At 59.6% G+C, this 17,022-nt stretch overlaps 1 protein-coding gene across 1 annotated transcript; it reads left to right on the forward strand.

Moving 5' to 3' along the window:
- Nucleotides 1-763: 763 nt before the first annotated feature.
- PTPN9 (protein tyrosine phosphatase non-receptor type 9) lies at nt 764-12,564 on the forward strand. The gene is made up of 13 exons (XM_065688351.1): nt 764-1,093; nt 5,056-5,199; nt 5,990-6,079; nt 6,151-6,275; nt 6,954-7,059; nt 7,630-7,740; nt 8,422-8,750; nt 9,096-9,189; nt 9,297-9,366; nt 9,738-9,816; nt 10,066-10,216; nt 10,301-10,508; nt 11,084-12,564. Exons 1-13 carry the CDS (start codon nt 1,061-1,063, stop codon nt 11,308-11,310), a joined length of 1,767 nt encoding a protein of 588 aa, XP_065544423.1. The 5' UTR covers nt 764-1,060; the 3' UTR covers nt 11,311-12,564.
- The last annotated feature ends 4,458 nt before the right edge of the window (nt 12,565-17,022 follow it).

Consider the following 17,022-nt stretch of genomic DNA (forward strand, 5'->3'; position numbering starts at 1 on the left):
GAAGGGGCAGCAGCTTCAGCAGGGACCGAGGTGGGGTCACCCCCCTACCCCCACCCCCGAGGGCTTTAACTGCGGCTGTTGTCACCACAGTCCTCCTCGGGTGAACAACGTCCCCTTATCCCAGGGCCTGGGCTTTGGTGGGGCACAGGACCCTGCTCCTGCCCCGCAGACCCTCAGCACTCCCCATCCCAGCATCTGTGCCCAGCCGGGGAACGCAGTTTCGGGATCGCAGGGGAGGGAAGAGTGAGGAAACAGCTGGAAACCCCGGCCGCGGCCCCTCCTGCCCCGGGGGAGCGCTGCGAGCATCCAGCGCTGGCAAGGGAGGACGCTGCTGCCGGGAAGGGCCGTCGGGAGAGGCGAGGCCGCGGGTGCCCCGGGGAGCCGGAGCCCCGGCCCGGGGTCACGCTCACACAGAACAGCGCGCACCCCGCGCCGAAGGGATGGACGTGGGGCCCCGGGGAGGGCAGAGCCGCCGCTCCGCAGCATGCGGAGGATGGCGGCCGGAGCCGCCCGCCACCATCTTAGCGGCTGCAGCTGACGCTGGGGGTGCCGGGGAACGCGGTGCCCCCCCGGGCAGAGCCGAACCGAGCCCGGGCAGGGCCATGGCGGAGGTGCCGGCCCCCAGCTCCCCGCCGGGAACGGCTTCCGGGCCCCCGCCTCCTCCCGCCGGGGCCGGGCCGAGGGAGGAGGAGGAGGAGGAAGAGGAGGAGGGGAGGGGGCTGTGGGCGCTTCCTGCCGCCGCCCCCACCGGGGCAGAGCGGAGCGGGAGCTGAACCGGGCCCGGCCCAGCCGAGCGGCGCTTCCCTGGGGCCAGCGGAACTTGCCGGGGGGCCGCGGACAGCGCCGTTTGTTACCGGTATCTCGGGGCTCAGCTCGGATCTTGGGGAGCTTTCGGCGGGGACCCCGGGGCGGAGCCAGCCTCGCTCAGCCTGCGGCGGCCGGGAGGGGCCGGTGCCAGCAGCGCCGCCGGTCCCCGGGGATGGGCTCCGCCGGGGCGCCCGCCGCTTAGCCCGGCTCTGCTCGGCACGGCCCGTCCCGGGGCACAGCGGCGCCGCGCAGCATGGCCGCGGAGCTCAGCGCCGAGGAGGAGCAGGTAGGTCCCCGCCGGGCTCGGGCCGGGCAGGACCCCGTGCGCTGCTCCCGTTCCCGGCTCTCCCGGGGTGTTTTTTAACCAGTGGGGCGGTTCTCCCTGGGGAAAATCCCATCTACAAAGCCCCCACCCGTCTCCGGGCATCCCCGCACCCGCACAGCACCTCCAGTCGCTCAGGGCTCCCCCCACACCCTAAGGCCTGCGCAGGGCCCGTGCCGGGGCACGCAGGGCGCTGGGGTCCCGCAGCCCCGGTAGCGGGGAGCCCCCCGCCGGTGCCGGTGCCGGTGCCTGCCGCCGCGGGGCCGGGGGGCAGCTTGGCGCGGGGCGGCGTGTGCACGCGCTTCCCACGCCCCAGGCCTCCCGTGACGTGCCGGCTTCCTCCGCCGGCCCTTGCGTCACCGCGGGAGGATGTTGCTCGGCTCCATGGAGCCAAGCGGGGAGCATGGGATGGGGACGGCAGCCCCCGGCTCCCCCCTCCTCTGTGCGCCCCCGTCACCAGCGGTGCCCGCTCTGGGCTCTGCATCCGCACCCCGAGCCCGCTGGAGCGGGATGCGGAGGTTTCCCCGAAGCCAGGCTCCCCTCGGGTGGTCGCGTCAGCCACCCTGAGGCTGCAGTGCAGAGGGGAGAGGGACCCAGGTGGCCGCTTTGGGGTTTGTTGGTTGCTTTTCTCCTTTAAAACATCCATCTCGTCCAGAGGGGGGGTTCCCCAAACCCCCATTGCCCCACTCACCCAGAGCTGGATGAGTCCATCCTGCAGCCCATGCCTGGGAAGCGCAGCACTCCCAGGCTTTCTCCTCCACCACACCTCCCTCTTATCAGTGCTGCTCCCAGAGCCTATCTCCAGGGTAATCGAATCTGCAGGAGATAGGGGTGTTTGCGCCCCATGTCCCTGCGGGTGCCCTTGATTTGTGTTCTGCATCGCAGAGAGGGCAAAGCTTCCAGCAGACATGGCTCTGGAAGCCCCTGCTCTGGCAGGGAGGATCGGTTTGGTTTAGTTTGCATTGAGAGCTGATGTCCTGAGCGTTTGGTGTGTGTGGGAATATTGGCTGGAGAAGACGAAGGGATATTTGCAGTAAGGGCTCCATGTCTGGAGCATCAGGCTGGCGTGGGCAAGGCTGCCCTTGGTGCTGGCCTCTGTGTCTTGGGAGCCAAAATAGTGTCAGTTTCTTCTCATGGGTGAGTGCTGGCTGGGGATGGGCCATCCCCTTGCTGCCACCCTCTCATCCTCCTTGGGATCATCGGGATTTCCTCTGCTTGCTCCATTCTCCCCCATTACCAACAGCAAGCCTGGGGTGAATTCACCCCTCTCCTCTCTCTGCCAGCCTTAGGTTGTGTCCTGCCCTATAGGATCTCCGCAGTTCCCAGTCTATCCCAGAGGGACCAAGCGGATGTTCCTTGAGGTTTTTAGCCCATCTGCCATGTTACAGGAGTTATTCCTCCCCCAGTGCTGAAGGAAGAGGGTGGGTTTGAAGAGCCCCATGTTCCATGGCGGTGGCTTTGTCACCACCCTGCCCTGGCGCAGCGGGGACGCGGATGACGCCAGCGCTCCATAGAGCAGCATTGTTCAAAGCACCCGGCCGCGGGCCATGTCACCCCTGCTTCCTGCTGCCACCCCGGAGCCAGACCCTGTGCTCGGCTCCACACCTCTCTCAATCCATACGGGATCGGGACACAAACAGTGATGGGAGCTGGTGGAGCTGGTGTTGATTCTCATCTGGGTAACGCTCGCCTGCTGTGGAGTGTCTTTACTGGTAAGCTTGGGATGTTGTTTTGTTCCTGGAGAAAGCTGGAATTCATGGCTGCCAAACCAGCGCTTGTTTTCGTGGAGCTCCCTCCTTGCAAACAACCCGGCATCCCTCGAATTGGATACTGGAACTGGGATTGCGTGCAGCATGGTGGGTTGGATGCTGAGGAAGGAGACACTGAATCACACAGCGCATCCTCTTGCTGCTGCCACTGTGCCCCTTGGGGCATCCTTCCCGTCATCTCAGGGTGTCTTTCCCATCTCCAGCTGTGGTGTTGGCTCTGGTGGTGGTCTGAGGGCAGCGGGAATGTGCCTGGCATCCCTGTGCCATGGTGGGGAGGGAGGATCTCTGCTGTTGGTTTGGGTTTGCATCCGTAGCCCAGCTTTTGGGCAGGTGGGGGACTCCCTGGCAAAGCTGGGGATCCATTCCTTATCTTCGTTTATGGATAGGATATATACTTATGCATACACATGACGTGTGTGTTGTGTTAAGGCTGAAAGTGGTTTCTGTATAGAGCCCTTTATTTTCCCATCCCACTTCAACAGAGGGGAAATGGTCGGAAATCTGGTCCATGAAAGAGCTGATTTTGTTTTGTGAAAGCAGAGGCTGCTGGAGATGGAGCCATGAGGATAAAGGTGCCCCATCAGTACAGCTCCCAGGAAGAGCTCCTGCCAGGCACTGGCTGAGAGGGGTTGTTGGATGCTCTGTCTCCTTGGTGCCCCACTTTACCTGTTCCCCTCCAGTCCCTTGTCCCCCACTACTGCAGAGAAGTGGGGACTGATCCCACTGCCAAGGGGAGGGCTCGGAGCCAGGCTATGGGGATGCTCTTTCAGGTTGCTCCTGGCTGGTGCTTGCCCAGACTCTGATACAAGTTGGGGGGCTCCTGGCTGCGATGTGCTGGGGGTCTGGGCTGTTCCTTAGCAACTTCCCACAGCCGGATGAGCCCGTACCCCTTTGGAACCCGCCTGTTCCAATGCCGGGAATGCGACCCCTCGGATGAGCCGGGCTCCTTTGGCTCATGTCATGAGCGGGGCTCTCTGCCCCCGCCAGCCTTGCGCCGCCGATAAACCCCGGCCCTCGGCTTCCTCCGGTCGGAAGTCATTAATGCCGAGAGCTTTTCTGGCTCAATGGCTCCAGTAACTGCGCCTGACATCCAACACCGCCGCCTGCCTGCACTGCCTGCGCCCGGAGCCAGCCTTTGGCACTCGCTGTCCCTCCTCCTCCTCCCCTCGTGCCTGTCACGGCATCCTCTGCTCTCGTGAGGATGGAAACCCTCCGCTCTGGGGGTGCCTGGGTGGGAGCAGGGTGTTCTGGGGACTCCCTCCATCCTGACCACATCCTTTGAGGGGTACATGGTCCCCCTCAGGGCTCCTGTTCGGCACAGGGGCTCAATACGCAGCACAAAGGGAAGATGCTTCCATTAGCACATAAGGTTCAGAAACCCCGAGCCCACCTGGCAAATGCTGCATGTCAGATTAATACATTTTGGGGTTATTTTGCTGGCATTCGGGGCTTGGAGGCCTGCTGGGAGGTTGAAGGTTCATTTTGTGACTTTGCTCCATCAGTGCTGGGGTTAGAAAAGTTTCTGTCTTGGTTTCTCCTGATTTTTGGGTGCTTGAGGAGGGAAGGGTGCTTGCGCAGGATGGCCACAGTGTGTTATGGGGCTGTGGGGAGCAGTGGGAGCATCCTGGGACTGTGCACTGAACCCTTCTTGCCTGGTCTCCTATGGCCATGTGAAACTGGCCTTACTGGGTGAGCTGGTCTGTGTCCTGAGCATGTTGAAGCACCAGCCCTTGTTACCCACATTCACATGGCCACGTTTGCTGCGCTACAGTGGAGCTGCAGCCCTGGGGGCCACTGCTGGGTGATGGATTCCCTCTGCGCTGGGGCTGCTGTGTCTGAACAGGAGTTTGCTGCCTGTAAAACCCTCCTCCTGCTCCCCCTCTCCCTCCCATGAGTCTCCCCCATCCCCAAGCCTGTTTTCCCAGTGCCAGCACCCTCCCACTGGCTCCCTTCCCCACACTGGCATTGCCCCATCTCCATCCTCCTTTCCCAGTACTTGCTGTAGAGCTCCCAGCTTCACCCTGAGGAGCTGCCGAGTTTGCTGAGCCATGCTCAGCCCCTGCCCATGCACTGAGGACCGTGTAGCTCCCACCGTGCCAGGGATGCTCCTGGGGCACTGCTCCCCGTCCCGCTGCACACCCCTTGTCTCTGCTGCAGGCGACCAAGCAGTTCCTGGAGGAGATCAACAAGTGGACGGGCCAGTACAATGTGTCCCCGCTCTCCTGGAACGTGGCTGTCAAGTTCCTCATGGCCCGCAAGTTCGACGTCCTGCGGGCAATCGAGCTCTTCCACTCCTACCGGGTAAGCGGGGAGGGCTTCAGCTCTGCGAGGGATCTCTGGTCCCAGGGATGTCCCTCCCCTTGGGATCCCAGCCTGGTCTGGGTTGAAGGGACCTTAAAGCTCATCCAGCTCACCCAGCTCCAATCCCTGCCACAGGCAGGGACCCCTTCCACTGGAGCAGCTTGCTCCAAGCCCCTGTGTCCAACCTGGCCTTGAGCACTGCCAGGGATGGGGCAGCCACAGCTTCTCCGGGCACCCTGTGCCAGTGCCTCAGCACCCTCACAAGGAGGAACTTCTGCCTCCGATATAACCTGAACTTCCCCTGTTTCAGTTTGAACCCATCACCCCTTGTCCTGTCGCTACAGTCCCTGATGCAGAGTCCCTCTCCAGCACCCTTGTAGCCCCCTTCAGATGCTGGAAGTTGCTCTGAGGTCTCCATGCAGCTTCTCTGCTCCAGGCTGAACAGCCCCAATTTCCTCAGCCTGTCCCCCAGTTTTCTCAGCCTGATTTTGTCTTCTTCTTTCCACTCCTTGTGAGTTTTATCTGGCTGGAAAAATCCTATTCCAGCCATGGTGATCACTATGGAGATCTTGGTGACCCCAATCCCCTCCACTGAGAGCACTGTGTGTGATGCTGCAGAGCGTCTCCCCATAGATAAAGAATATATACAGACACCTAATACATTTCCCTGGTTTTGCTTAGCTGCTCCTCCCTGTGCTTGAAAATGGGGCCATGGAGCAGAGGTTTCCCCTGGGGGGCCGGGTGCCCCATAGGGGTGTGAAGGTGGGTCACACCGGCTTCCTGCCCGCAGGAGACGCGGCTGAAGGAGGGCATCGTGAAGCTGAAGCCGCACGAGGAGCCGCTGCGCTCAGAGCTGCTCAGTGGCAAGTTCACCATCCTGGTAGGTTGGGGTCCCCCCTCCCTGAGTTACCCTCTGGTGCCGGGGGTGGCCTGACCCTGTTCCCTCTCCAGAGCGTGCGGGACCCCTCGGGAGCCTCCATCGCCCTCTTCACAGCCAAGCTGCACCACCCCAGCAAGAGTGTGCAGCATGTGGTGCTCCAGGCGCTCTTCTACCTGCTGGACCGAGCAGTGGAGAGGTGAGCCTGCGCGTTACACATCCCAGGGGCGAGGGGAGATGCTGCTGCTTGCTGAGGGCTTGGTGAAACCCCTCCAAAAGGCTTCGCTGGGAAAAGGTGTGCCACCTTTCCATGAACGTGAATTCCTGCGTCCACGTGCCTCTGCGTGTTCCATCTATAGTTAGGGGAGAGAAGGGGTCACAGCATCCTGTATCTCCCTCTGGGTTGAACTCAAGCCAGGTATCCCCATGGGGGTGTTCAGCAGGGGAACAAAGCCCCCGCAGTCCTGAAGCAGGCTCTTTCCAGCCTTTCCCTGCCCACATCCAGGTTTCAGTTCAGCAGAGCCCCTGGTTCCTGCAGGCTTTGGCTGGGGAGCAGCAGCCCCGCCACGGGTAATGTGAGCCCTGCCAAAAATACAATGCCAGGATGTCCCATTTATCCTGCTGGCTCTTTCTGGTTTTGAACATACCCATCACGGGTGGTGCAGCTGAGACAGGCTTAAGGCACAAGCCAAGGCTTAAATAAGGGTTCTAGGAAGAGGTGGTGGAGCAGCTGGGAAATGCAGAAGTGAGGCTGGGTCCTGGAAGCACAAAGGGGATTTTTAGGAGGCAGCAAGTGGAGGGCAGGGTTAGAGCTGCTCATGCAGGAGCTGAGCAGTTGGATGTGATGGGGTTGATGTTGCTCTTTGCCCTCTGTCAGCTTTGAAACGCAGAGGAATGGGCTGGTGTTCATCTACGACATGGCAGGCTCTCAGTACACCAACTTTGAGCTGGACCTCAGCAAGAAGATCCTCAACCTGCTCAAGGTAATGGTGAGGGTTGACCTGGTGTCTGGGGGTGGCTTTGCTCACCAAGTACGTGAAGTGCTGTGGGTTTGGTGTGGATTGCCACCCTGGACCATGCTGACCACATCTCGGCCGAGGAGCACCAACCCCACAGGTCTCAGGAAGGCCCTGGGAGCCGGACCCAGCCATGCTGCAGTATCCCATGTCTGGGAGGGCTCAGCTGTCCCGGCTGGAATTCCTCCCGCAGCTGCTGGCGGCACTGTTGGGAAAACAGATGCAAATTATTCTCCAATCCTGTTGGCATTTGGTGCCTCCTCCCTTCACTGGAAGGAAGAAATAACAGCAAATACTGGCCGGGGTGTGCGCTCCAAGCAAACCCTGGCTCCCCCACAGAGCCAATCCCTTATCCTGCCTAATTCCATGGAAATCATTTGATTTCTGTGGGAAAAAGATGTGCTTCAGATGTGGCATTGCCGCTTCGGGGTCCCTTTGGTATCGCCTCTGCTGGGACGTGCCCCCGCACACTGACAGAGCATGGAGAGGGGCTGGTTCCTGCCCCACAGCGTGGCTCTGACCCTCTCCTGCCCGCAGGGAGCCTTCCCGGCCCGGCTCAAGAAGGTTTTCATCGTGGGAGCGCCCATGTGGTTCCGTGTGCCCTACTCCATCATCAGCCTGCTGCTCAAGGAGAAGCTGCGGGAGCGGGTGAGTGCAGGGACCCCAGCTTGGGACCCCTGGGGAGGGCTGGCGCTGGTTTCCTTTTGGGGCAGGATGCTGTAAGCAGCCTGTGCCCCTCGGCCCCATCTGCTGAGCCCAAATCCATGGGAAACAGAGGCTCTCTGAGCCTCCTCCATAGGAGCCAACCTGCTTTGGTGTTTTCAGCAAGTAGCTTTGGAAATAGCCTTTGGTTTCTTTCCTTGTGGGGAGGCTGCCCGCAGCAGCAAGTGGAGGCAATGGTAAAGGATTAAAGAGAAAGGAAACCTCTGCTGAGCGCACAGGAGAAAGGGAACTTTCAGTGCCTGTGCTCAGGCGCTACCTGGCAAAGGCAAACCCACCTAAACGAGCATCCTCAGCATCAGCGGTGCTGGTAGAGGTCAACTCCAGGCTGATGTCTCCCTGGGCTGGACTTTGCCCTCTGCTTTGAGTAGGAGCTCAGAAGTGTGGAGCTGAGTGTCAGTGTGGACTCCCCCACTGGGAACATGAGGTGGGGACAGCCCTTGTCCCCCCACTGATGTCCTCTCAGGTCCCCTCCCAAGGCAGAGGAGGAAGGGGGAAGATTGGGGTCCATGGGAACTGGTCCAGGCTGTTGTGATCTCTGTCCCCATCCCAAGCAAACCCTCTTCATCCTTCTTGGAGTCACCCCTGTGCTTCCCTCTCCACCCGCAGGTGCAGATGGTGAAGATGTCGGAGCTGAAGGAGCACCTGCCCCGGGAATGCCTCCCCGAGTACCTCGGGGGGTCCCTCAGACTGGACCCTCTGAGCTGGAACTGCCGGTTCCTGCCGCAGCAGAACGGGCATCCCGACCCCCTGGACGAGCTCATCCTGGTGCCGCTGGCGGCCCCCAAAGACAACGGCTCCGTCCACGTCCCCGGGCCCAAGTCTGTGACGCTGCAGGAGCTGCTGGACCACGTCAGCCACAAGCAGAAACGCGGCATCTATGAAGAGTACGAAGACATTCGGCGCAGGAGCCCCCCAGGCACCTTTGTGTGTTCTTTGTGAGTTGGGGGCAAGCAGCCCATTGGGGGGACCTCTCTCTTGCAGCAGAACACTGGGACCCCCTCCCTGTGCTCCTGCTGCCTCTTTGGGGTGTGCTGCTCTGTGCCAGCCACAGAGAGCCCCAGCCTAGCGATGCTGCGAGCCCCCTTTGTGGCTCCTGCAGCCGCAGGGGGACAGCGGGGACAAGGACCTGGCTGGGACCTTGCTTCCCGAGGCTTTGGCCAGCTGATGGCAGCAGAGCCCAGGCTACAGGCACTGAAGGCTTGTGTGGAGGGAGAGATGTTCCCTTTCCTTCCCTGCCTAGAAAGCATCCCTGCTTCCCTCTCCTCTCCCCTGCCTCCCAGGGCACCCTACAACCAGGAGAAGAACCGGTATGGGGACGTGCCCTGCCTGGACCAAACCCGTGTCAAGCTGGCGAAGCCATACAGCCGCCCAGAGGTGAGCTAGTGGGGATGGGAATTTGGAGTCCCCCCATCCTGGCTGTGGCCCCATCCTCGCCATGGGACTCCAGAGGGCTCATGCTGTGCGTGCTTTTATCCCTGTAGCTGACTGACTACATCAATGCGAGCTTCATGGATGGCTACAAGCAGAGGAACGCTTACATTGGGACTCAGGGTACGACGCAAGCCACAAAGGGGTCATTTTGCTCCTGGTGCATGAATGGGCTTCACCTCCCTGCCCAGCATCAGTCACTGGCCACAGTGGGGGACATCCCAGGAGCAGGGCACTGCCCAGCAAATCCCCTCCTCTCTGGGTGGATTTGGCCCTCTCTGGGTCCCAGCTGCCCAGGGATGAAGCAGCAGGGAGCAGAGAGGGGGGGTTCAGGGCTGAGCCATAGGGATTTGGTCCTGGAGCAGGGGACAGTTGCTTGCAGCTCCAGGCAGGGTTGGTGGATGCACACTGGGGTCGCTCCCCATAGGAAAGGGCTCTGGTGCAGGGTAAGGGGCTACTGGGCAAAGGGCTTGACGTGTGTGGTGTCCCTGCAGGGCCTCTGGAAAACACCTATGGTGACTTCTGGCGCATGGTGTGGGAGCAGAACGTCCTGGTGATCGTGATGACGACCCGGTGAGTTCTCAGGGGGGCACAGCTCGGGTTGCCTTGGCAAAAGGAGCATTTCTGATGTTGGATGGGCAGTGCTGCACTCCCTGCAGTGACCCTGCAGCGGTGGTGCCAGCCAGAGCCGCGCAGGGTGGGGGCATCATGTCAGGAATAGGCCATTTGGTCCATGTGGGGACCAAAGGCAGGGGTGGCATGGGACATGTCCCTAAGCAAGGCGAGGAGGACATCACCAGCTTGTCCTTGTGCTGCTCGCAGGTTGGAGGAGGGAGGCAGGAGGAAGTGCGGGCAGTACTGGCCCCTGGAGAAGGACACAAAGGTGTGCTTTGGGGCACTGACCATCACCAACCTGGGCGTGGAGAACCTCAGCCATTACAAGAAAACCATCCTGGAGATCCACAGCTCGGAGGTGCGTGGCTGCAGCGGGGTGGCAGGGGGCACCAGGGTCCTCCATGGCCAGGGGAGAGGGTCTAACCCCGCTGCTTGCCCCCAGACCAGGGAGAGGCGGCTCGTGTCCCACTTCCAGTACCTGAGCTGGCCGGATTACGGCGTCCCCTCCTCTGCTGCCACCCTCATTGACTTCCTGGGGGCTGTGAAGCAGCAGCAGCGGGTGGCAGTCAGTGCTCTGGGACCTCGCTTCAAGGGTCACCCAGGGGGACCCCCCGTCGTGGTGCACTGCAGTGCTGGCATCGGCAGGACAGGTAACGGGGATGAGGATTTGGTGGGCCCAGGGGAATCACAGAATCCCAGCCTGGTTTGGGTTGAAAGGACCTTAAAGCTCACCCAGCTCCAATCCCTGCCACGGGCAGGGACCCCTTCCACTGGAGCAACTTGCTCCAAGTCCCTGTGTCCAACCTGGCCTTGAGCACTGCCAGGGATGGGGCAGCCACAGCTTCTCTGGGCACCCTGTGCCAGCGCCTCAGCACCCTCACAGGGAAGAGCTTCTGCCTAAGAGCTCATCTCAGTCTCCCCTCGGGCAGGTTCAAGCCATTCCCCTTGTCCTGTCCCTACAGGCCCTTGTCCCAAGCCCCTCTCCAGGTTTCCTGCAGCCCCTTTAGGCACTGGAGCTGCCCTCAGGTCTCCCCTTCAGGAGCCTTCTCTTGTCCAGGCTGCCCCAGCCCAGCATTCTTGGGCACTAGTTGCTGGCTTCTGATGCCCATGGCATCACGCAGGAAGTTGGTGGGTGCGCTGATGGCCACCACTGCTCCTCTCTGATTCTCCCAAGCAGCTGCACTGTCTCTTTGGTGGCTGACACCACCCCTGTTGCCATCCCCAGGTACCTTCTGCGCACTGGACATCTGTCTGTCACAGCTGCAGGATGTGGGCACGCTCAACATCTACCAGACGGTGCTGCGCATGCGGACCCAGCGCGCCTTCAGCATCCAGACCCCCGAGCAGTATTACTTCTGTTACACCGCCATCCTGGAGCACGCCCAGCGTGAGGGGCTCCTCCTCACCAACCACAGCCGGCCCGCCCCGGACAAGAGCTCGCCAGGACACTGAGACCCACAGGACCTGGGGCTGCTAGAGCTGCCTCTATGCCCACCGGGACCCAGCAGTGTGCAGGCAGCTGCCCGCCAGCAGCGGGCACTGCCCATCTGCGACCATTAGCACTGCTGTCAAACTGTGCCTTATCAACCCAAGCGGTGGCTGTCGCTCACTGGGGGCAGAGAACGGCGCGGGAAGAGGCTCTCGCTCCTCCCCACGGTGTTTGTGGTGGGTGGGTGGTTGGCTGGTTGCTTGGGGAGGTGGTTTTTCTTCTCTTCGAGTTGTGTTCTTCTTTTATTTGATGTATTGTTTTGGTGGGACCATCTAAAATGTATCTAAGAGGGGCTTTGTAAAGCCCTAGGAAATGTATTTCCAGTCGTGCCCCTGCCTGGGGCTTAGGAAGAGGCACCTACTTCAGTCTTACCTGCCACTACGTCTGTGTGTCTGTATGTATGTGTGTATATAATATATCCACGCTGTGCCCGACCCTGGCTATTATATAGATACATATATACAAGCACCCGTTCTCGCGGCTCCCGTGGGGCCCTCCTGTCCTGCCCTCTCCCTGCTATGATCCGTGGAGCAGTGAGTTTGGGCCTGGCTCTGTCTTGTCTTCCTTTGTTTCCCCCTTTCCTGCCTCCCCTGCTCCCCACGGGCAGCGCTGGGGCCCGGTACCCCATGGGGATGCTCGACAGCATCCCCTGCTTCTCTTCTCTCATCTTCCCCATCCTCACCTCCCGCTGGGAGACTGCTCCTGGGAGGAGGATCTGGAGGCCATTGGCTATGGGTTGGCTCACCGGTATCCCCTGCCCCTTGGGGCGTCACTAGGTACGAGGTGATGGGGACGGACAGAGGGATGGATGGGGACCGACCGGCTCTCCGGGTTGCCAGCAGTGGGAACCCAGCCCTGTGGTGAGTCATGGGCTGGAAAAGCACTGAGCACAAAGAGCCTGAGCCCTGGAGAGGTGACAACCAAGGGCCGGGGAGCTGGGGCTGCAGCGCCTGCACCTTGGGCCTTTATACTGTAATAAGCTCTTTGAATGTGTATATTCTTATTTTTTTATAATCTCGGGGGGTTGGGGTTTTGTTTGGTTGTTTTTTGTTGGGTTTTTTTATTTAACATTAACTTGATCCAAGCCAGAGCCAGAAGTTATTTGTAAATGTTCCTATTTTGCTCTCGTTCAGAGAAACGTTTCTGTTGTTGTTACTTTTTGGGTTTGGTTTTGATTTGATTTGTATCGACCTATAAATATACTACCAGTGACCAGGCCTTTTGGCTCTTGTCGAGTCAGTCTAGGGCAGGAGAGGAGAGGGAGGGGAGTTGAGGGCTTTGTGGTCCCCAAAATCAAGCTGGCCCCATCCCTGGGGACACACAGCCCTGCCACAGCCTCATAGCACTTTGGGGAACATGGGGTGGGATGTGCATGGGCTGGAGGGCTCAGGCTGTGGTCCTGGGTGAGGCCCCATGGGAGATAACCAGGCTGCAGGCAGTGTCCCTGGGAAGGCAGGATAAGGGCAGGAGGGAAGGAACAAGTCCACCTCCACGCTCCTACCTCTGTTCTCATGCCCCAGAGCATCCTCTCCTGTCCTCCTTCAAGCAATGGGCTCTTTCGAGCTGCCTCTTCTTTGTGTAGTCCCTTTCTCCACCTTCCTTCCATCTGTTTTACTAATAATTCCTTAGCAAGTGCCACCCTGAGGAGCCATCCAGGACACCAAACCTCTGCCTGGGAGGAAAACCCAGGGCCTAGCTGGAAAGGCAATGCCCTGGATGGAGGGGCCGAGCAAGCGGGGCCATTGGCCACACTGTCAAAAAGGATGGGCAGCTGCTGATTTGGACAAGGTTGTTATGCTACAGGTATCACTCCAAGGTAGTGGAGATTAAATACCTGGGTACTGCTGATATTACTTCTTCAGCTACTGCCATGCTCTGGGCAGCATCCATTGTCTTCCTGCCTTTGGGAACACTCAAGTGATGGCAGCAGCATTTGGCTGCTGGATTTGGGGGTGAGGGCACAATACTCCATGGGCACAGCTGGAGGGGAACGTGACTGGGCTGCCTATGAGCTCCAGGGGTGACAGCCTGCCCCAGCGCCTTTGGGTGCAAGTGATGCCAGTCCTGGAGAAGCAGCCACAGCCTGAGGCTTCAGGGAAGGGAAGAAAGAAGGTGGCTGGTGCAAATTAAGCCCTAGAGCCAGCAGGAGAGCAAATGTCCCCAAGCAGGCTCACAGATAGGTGGGAAGAGCAGCATCTGTGTTTGCTCAGCTGGAGTGAGAAGAAGCCAAGGAGGCCTTTCTGGGATTGGGAGAAGGGGAAGCCTGCAAGCTGTGTCAGGCTTGGCCATGCCAAACTGGGGCCAATGCACGGGTGGGATGACTGGAAAAGGACTGGTGGCAGCAGCAGGGTGTCTGTCTTGGAGGGTGCGTGCCCCAGTGCCATGGCTGGGTGGGGTTTGAGTACTCCTCCTGGTGCTGTGCATGTGGAGCTGTTTCGTTTCAGCTGGGGGGTCTCCTTCTTCCTGCTGTGCTTCTCAAGCAGAATCAGCCTGACCTGCAGAGCAGCTCCTCCAACTTGGCCTGGCCTGGAGTTTCCCTCCCAGTGCCTGTTGCAGGGCAGCTCCAGCATCCAAGGGAGCTCCTTATCCTTGGGAAGAAGGGTCCCGGCGCCCTCACTGCCAAATACGTTCTTCACCCAGTTGGGCTTTCCTGATGGCACATGTGCAGGAAATCCAGAGCAGGGCAATGGAGCTGGTGCAGGGCCTGGAGCCCAAGTGTGATGGGGAACGGCTGAGGGACCTGGGGAGTTCAGATGGAGAAGAGAAGGCTCAGGGGGGACCTGATCGCTCCCTACAAGTGCCTGACAGGAGGATGGAGCCAGGAGGGGCTGGGCTCTGCTCCCAAGGAGCAAGGGATGGGACAAGAGGAACCGGCCTCAAGCTGCACCAGGGCAGGTTTAGATGGAGCTGAGGAACAATTCCTGCCCCAGAGGGTGCTCAGGCATTGGAACAGGCTGCCCAGGGCAGGGCTGCAGGCACCGGCCCTGCAAGCGTTCACACCCCGTGGAGACGAGGCCTCAGTGCCATGGGGCAGTGGTGGCCTGGGCAGTGCTGGGGAGCATTTGAACTGGATGAGCTTAAAGGGCTTTTCCAACCTGGCTGATTCAGTGATTCCCCAATTCAGGAAGGGGGTGTTTGCGTTTCATTTTCAGGCCTGTGCTGTGAGCAGTGGCTCTCCTTGGGCTTTCAGCAACGTACTGGGACCACAGACCAGCTTTAGGTGGTGGCCTGTGTCCCATGGGCACCCCCAGCCCCTGTCTCCCTTTCCCAGGCTGTGGAATCCCACCCAAACCCACTCTGTGTGCAAGGGTAAAGGCAGTTGTGCCTTAACTGAATCCTGTGTCATGTGGGCACGGAGAACCAGAACACTTCCATGAGACCCATGTCCTGGCTGCCTGTCAGCATCACGGTGGAACACCAGGCAGCGTGGTAAGGGAGGGTGATTAATCAAAAGGCACTTCAGGTTCATGTTAATATATATTTATTTTAAGCTTAATTTTTCTTTTTTGCCTTTTAGAATGTTTCCCTTTTCAACTCTTCTTGTGATAAGAGCAGCAGTCGGTGGGGTTGGACTTTAAACTGGAGGGTTGGAGGGTTTGTAACTGGCCCAGAGGCCTTCTACAGGCAAATGACAGCAGAGACAGACAGAGGATTCCTTTGGCTGCCTTTGGGCAGCACAGTGGAAAGGGAAAACACTGGCTCTGAATGGGAATTGCTGGATTACGCTGTTGTAGACCTCAGCAGCTCCCTGTGAGGAGGGACAAGATCCCATCTGTGCCGGAGGCGGAGGAAAGGGTTGTAAGCATTTTCCATGGGAAAACAATCCAAACACTCTCCCCCCTCCCCCAATGACTATTTCCAAGGCTGTGTTTCTTGTCAAAGCTGGTGTTTTCAGTGCTCCTGCACAACACGAGAGTTTGTTCCATCCCCTCCTCCTCCCTGTGCCAGCAGGTCCTGCTTGGCACTGGGATTTCTGTGGAAACAGCCCCTTCGTGCAGACAGCCAAGTGTTACTGGGAATGAAGCTTTGAACTGCTTGGAGAGGGGTGGGAGGAGGTTTGCTTTGCCCTGCCTGCAGCATCACCCTTTCCCCGGAGCTCTCCCCAGGATGGGGATCAATCACTGCCAGCAAAAGTCGCAGTGGGGATGTCCTAAACCTCAACAAGTCCCAGCATGAAATGCAAAGAGGCTGCAGATGGGATTTAAAGGGAGATTCCAAAGTGGCAATGCCATCCCTGTGCCCACCTGTTTCACTTGGCTTCCTGGGTTTCTTGGCCGGATGTGCATTGCCTTGCTAATGACCATTACTCCAGTGCCTGTAATTGGTCCTGGGAGTGTGGAAACAGCCTGGCTCTGGAGTGCTTCATTCCTCAGCCCTCCTCATCACCAGCTTCCCATGCTTGCCCCGTGGTGGCACAGCAGGCCCCCTGCAGGGTCAAGCACCTCCAGTCACAAACCTTTGAGCACCTAAATTGAGCTGCAGCTCCCAGCCAAAGAGGCGAGTGAGATTTGTGGAGGGTGTGCAGCTTTATTTCCTCCCTCTGGAGAGTGACCAGGCCAGCCCAGGCTCCTCCAGGTGGGCAGGGGGCTGGTGCCTGTGCAGCTCCCTCCACAATTCTGTAAATACTGTGAGGAAAAAAATAATAATAGAATCCCAGATTAGTTTGTGTTGAAGGGAGCCTAAAGCTCATCCAGCTCCAACCCCTGCCACGGGCAGGGACCCCTTCCACTGGAGCAGCTTGCTCCAAGCCCCTGTGTCCAACCTGGCCTTGAGCACTGCCAGGGATGGGGCAGCCACAGCTTCTCTGGGCACCCTGTGCCAGCGCCTCAGCACCCTCATAGGGAAGAGCTTCTGCCTAAGAGCTCATCACAGACTCCCCTCGGGCAGGTTAAAGCCATTCCCCTTGGCCTGTCCCTACAGCCCCTGATGCAGAGTCCCTCTCCAGTGTCCTTGTAGCCCTCTTCAGACACTGGAAGCTGCTGAGGTCTCCACACAGCTTCTCTTCTCCAGGCTGAACAGCCCCAGTGCTCTCAGCCTGGCTCTCACCCAGGAGCTGCTCCACTCTCTCATCATCCTTGTGGCCTCTGGACTTGCTCTTACAGCTCCATGACCTTACTCTGAGGACCCCAGCACTGCACACAGTGCTGCAGGGGGGTCTCTGCATAGCACAGCAGAGGGGCAGGATCCCCTCCCTGAGCTGCTGCTCACGCTCTGGGGGTGCAGCCCAGCACACGGGGGAGTTCTGGGCTCAAGCACACACTTGAAGCCGGGCCATGGGGAGCTGCTCCTTAGTCAAAATCCCCAAGTCCTGCTCCTCAGGCGGCTCTGAACCAGTCCTCCATCCAGCCTGTAGCTTGGGATTGCCCCGACCCAACTGTAGGACGTTGCATTTGGCCTTGTTGAACTCCATGTGGTTAACAGTAATAAAGAACCATAATGACATTAAAAATCAACCCCATCCTGTGCTCAGCACCGGCTGTGCGCAAGGCCCGAGGGATCACCCTCTTCTACCCTTCCTCCTCGAGGCCTCTCCCTCCGCCGCTCCAACCCCGGTGGGCGGTACGGCCGTGACGCTCGATACGGCGGCGGAGAGGAAAGGGGGGGGGGGGGGAACCGGGAGTTCCCCCCCCCCACCTCCGCCTTCACTTCCATTGAGTTCATCGTTAATGGTCGGT

Source organism: Lathamus discolor, chromosome 8 (assembly GCF_037157495.1).
Source record: "Lathamus discolor isolate bLatDis1 chromosome 8, bLatDis1.hap1, whole genome shotgun sequence".
NCBI classification, from domain to species: domain Eukaryota; kingdom Metazoa; phylum Chordata; class Aves; order Psittaciformes; family Psittacidae; genus Lathamus; species Lathamus discolor.